The following is a 3696-nucleotide window of genomic DNA, read 5'->3' as shown; positions in this document are numbered from 1 at the left end:
CAGCCTATCACTCCTCACCCCATATAATAACTATATATGTATATACAGTGTATACCTAATCACCATGTATAATACATACAGTATCAGATAAAGAGGTGCCTAGGGACAGGGAATCTTTTGGTGTATTATTCACCACTAGCAATAAATAGGCATTACCTAAGAAACCGGCACCAATACATTTTAATTAGAATTAACTCTAACATACAAAATATATAAATCCACACTGTTTATTTTATATAATAGTGACAGCACATGTCCTTACCGATATTGAATAAATAATGAAGAAGCACCAATAGATGAAAATTGTATACTCAGACTGACAAATGAATAAAGGGAGGAAAGCTTTATATGTCCATAAAAGTAGATGGATAACACTTGATGTATTGCAGTCCACATTGTGTTTTAGGTGAAATTGAAAATTGCTTGGAAAGTTGTCAGGAATACCTGTAAATAGTAAAACTACCCCCGCACACCTCCATCTCGATCTGATGAAGCAGACTGTTCTGAGAAACACGTTATCCGTATAAGAAATGGAAAACATGTGCAATCACTATTTGTCTTATCTTTTCAGAAACATTGTTCCTCTGTAGCACTGTGTTTCTAAAAATTCCTCAAAAATGTGTTTTATGCAACAATAGTGTTGATTTATATATTTTGTATCTATATACAGTATATAACTCCTCAACCCATATATTTTTATAAACGTGGCAATTCTTTTTTGCTATGCTCATTATAGGGTGCCTCTCCCTGTGTAAAACTCCCAGTGTCCATACTGTCCAATGTCTTGATGTCTGATTTCCATACACATGTAATGGCTCCTCCAATATACCATCCAGCCTATAGAATCGTTGTACTCATGGTGTGATGTGCATATCAATAAATCTCTCCCATACACTGGCTGTACACCTGTATAGGTGGCTCATAAAGGTATTGGAGGTATTGCCTGTGTGGCCGTCATACAATGTACACTGCCTCCCCTAGACTTTACTTTTCATTGGTCTGTTGTGTAGCCGTTGGACGCAGAACGGACATGTCGGGAACAGGAGGAGGATGAGGAGCTGGGACTTTTGTACGACAGTCTGGATGAGTGTAATAACAGTGAAAGTGGATTTGACATCGAGGACAATGACAGTGTAATGAGCACTCCAAAGCCAACATTGAGGTGAGCAGGAAGCCATATTGCTCAATAATAAAATGTCGGACATCTAGCATTGCACCAATTCTCAATGGAAATTGTCTATGAAGCTTCACCAGTGAGCAGCTGCCTATTGCCAGCAGAGGTAACCAAGAAATAAATCACCTGAGCTCTTACTACACGCACAAAGTGGAAATTACAACTGTTAATTGTATCAGAATCTTTGATCGCTTTTCCTTGGATGAAGCTTTTGGTGGAGAAGATATTACAAAATCTACACCCGTCTATAGCCCTTCTTTCCATTTCTGCCCCGTCTGTGATTGTCTCTTCTCTGTGCGTTCATTTCTCCTCTCATCTCTCTTACAGGAGATATTTTGAAGGTGTTTCCAATTCTGGCTCTCAAACTGAAATCAGTCAAAAGGGAACCGAAAAGCTTTACAATGCAGTATGTATTATTCATATTTCACTTATGGGGGGAATACAGCTCCATCTTCCACCTATCACATCACAACAACCGACCTGACCTTACCCATGTCTCAATCTGTGTCATCCCAAACTAATTCGAAATAAAGCTCCCTAGGGGCATTTGTTGGTGGGATGTATAGGGGGGTTAGTGGAATACATTACTCAGAAATGGGTGGTCACACATTCCCCCAAACAGGTGAATACCCAATGACTCGTATAGGGACAGGGGCCCAGCCGGCTGGTTATATGTGGAGATCATTGGAATTTCCTCTTTTTTCCAGATGGACAGAGGGGACCAGAAACTTGTCCACACACGCTCGGAAGATACAGATCCTGGGATGGCCGATGTAAGTTGGGATACAATCCAGAAACAAGGTGAAAAGGGCACCGGGTGCAGACACCTTCCATTCACCAATCCTGGGAGCTGAGCTCTCCTTTATTTATTAGTCATGGAATGCTACTCCTTAATGTCTGGCTTTGTACCAATAGATTTCTTATAATGGGGATTTGATGAAGGAGCGAATATTTAGGTCTTTCCTAGAAAACGTTATCACAAGCCAGCATTGCATGAAGAACGATAAAACTCATCAAACAAATCAACTTTCTACAATTCGGCATCCTACTCACCATTATTGTGTAAATTCAGAGGATTCGGCAATGATGAGTAACTGGCTTATAGACCCTGAGGAGTGACATGTGATTACTGATTTATACTCTGAATGGTTGTACCCCAAGATTCAGTGTGCTCAGTGCTGGGACCCCTACTTTGTAAGATTATAAATTATGGAGAGGATAGCTGCATGGAGGATGTCCGATATGAGGAGAGGATAGCTGCATGGAGGAGGTCAGATATAAGGACAGGATAGCTGCATGGAGGACGTCAGATATGAGGAGAGGATAGCTGCATGGAGGGGGTCAGATATGAGGAGAGGATAGCTGCATGGAGGAGGTCAGATATGAGGAGAGGTTAGCTGCATGGAGGGGGTCAGATATGAGGAGAGGATAGCTGCATGGAGGAGGTCAGATATGAGGAGAGGATAGCTGCATGGAGGAGGTCAGATATGAGGAGAGGATAGCTGCATGGAGGAGGTCAGATATAAGGACAGGATAGCTGCATGGAGGATGTCAGATATGAGGAGAGGATAGCTGCATGGAAGGGGTCAGATATGAGGAGAGGATAGCTGCATGCAGGAGGTCAGATATGAGGAGAGGATAGCTGCATGCAGGAGGTCAGATATGAGGACAGGATAGCTTCATGGAGGAGGTCAGATTCGAGGACAGGATAGCTGCATGAAGGGGGTCAGATATAGGGAGAGGATAGCTGCATGGAGGATGTCGGATATGAGGAGAGATTGGCTGAAAGGAATTTATTTTCCCTTGAGAAGAAGTGTTTATTGGTGGATATAATTGCCATGTATGAATATATAAATATTGCATGTAGAGAATTTGTTGCAAAGTTATTCATTTTAGGGGAATGTAAGGGGTGTCTTTTCTGCCTGCAGATGGAGAGGTTTAAAGTGAATCTTTCATTAACAGATTATGTGGCCTGCCTGATTCTGGTGCAGTTCGGTTGGTATTGTGATCCTTGGCCGGTAATCAGAATCACTGACACCGAGTTGCTGTATGATTGTTTCCTATGTGTGACTTCAGCAATGGCTCTGATATTCTCTTATAATAGTTCTAATGTAATCATAGGATAAGGATTCCATATTGTACGATCTGCTAAAATGGGGAATAGATTGTAAAACCTTGCAGCCATCTCAGCTGGATATTCCTTTATCCTGGGAATGTCCGGGTAACTTAGAGGTTGGATCACATTGGACTTCTTCTGAACCAGTTGTGGGTTCAGGTATTCATACATCGAGTACATGGTACATACACATTCCTTCCTCATGGATTGTATTAGATCGGATCTATGGAAATGAATTTCCGGGGTAAGATTGGCCTTTCCGATGATTCCTCGTGTCTGGGCATGCTGGATGTGTGTGGACCATTTTATACATTGATTGAATGTTACGTGTTGGCACGTCATAATTGTATTGATTGATTGATTGGTATGTAATTGGTATGTGATTGGTATGTGATTGGTATGTGAT

At 41.6% G+C, this 3696-nt stretch overlaps 1 protein-coding gene across 3 annotated transcripts in view; it reads left to right on the top strand.

Annotated features, from left to right (window-relative positions):
• LOC140329658 (phosphofurin acidic cluster sorting protein 2-like) overlaps positions 1–3696 on the top strand; it is a 37680-nt gene that overhangs the window by 16365 nt on the left and 17619 nt on the right. For all 3 annotated transcript variants that reach the window (XM_072410052.1, XM_072410053.1, XM_072410054.1), the window contains exons 10-12: positions 1011–1162; positions 1502–1580; positions 1882–1947. In XM_072410052.1, the coding sequence (XP_072266153.1) occupies positions 1011–1162; positions 1502–1580; positions 1882–1947 (297 nt within the window). The remainder of the gene's footprint in view (positions 1–1010; positions 1163–1501; positions 1581–1881; positions 1948–3696) is intronic.

This window comes from Pyxicephalus adspersus, chromosome 4 (assembly GCF_032062135.1).
Source record: "Pyxicephalus adspersus chromosome 4, UCB_Pads_2.0, whole genome shotgun sequence".
In the NCBI taxonomy this organism is placed as follows: domain Eukaryota; kingdom Metazoa; phylum Chordata; class Amphibia; order Anura; family Pyxicephalidae; genus Pyxicephalus; species Pyxicephalus adspersus.
The sequence above is the reverse complement of the archived record's forward strand: the minus strand, read 5'-3'. Positions and strand labels throughout refer to the sequence as shown.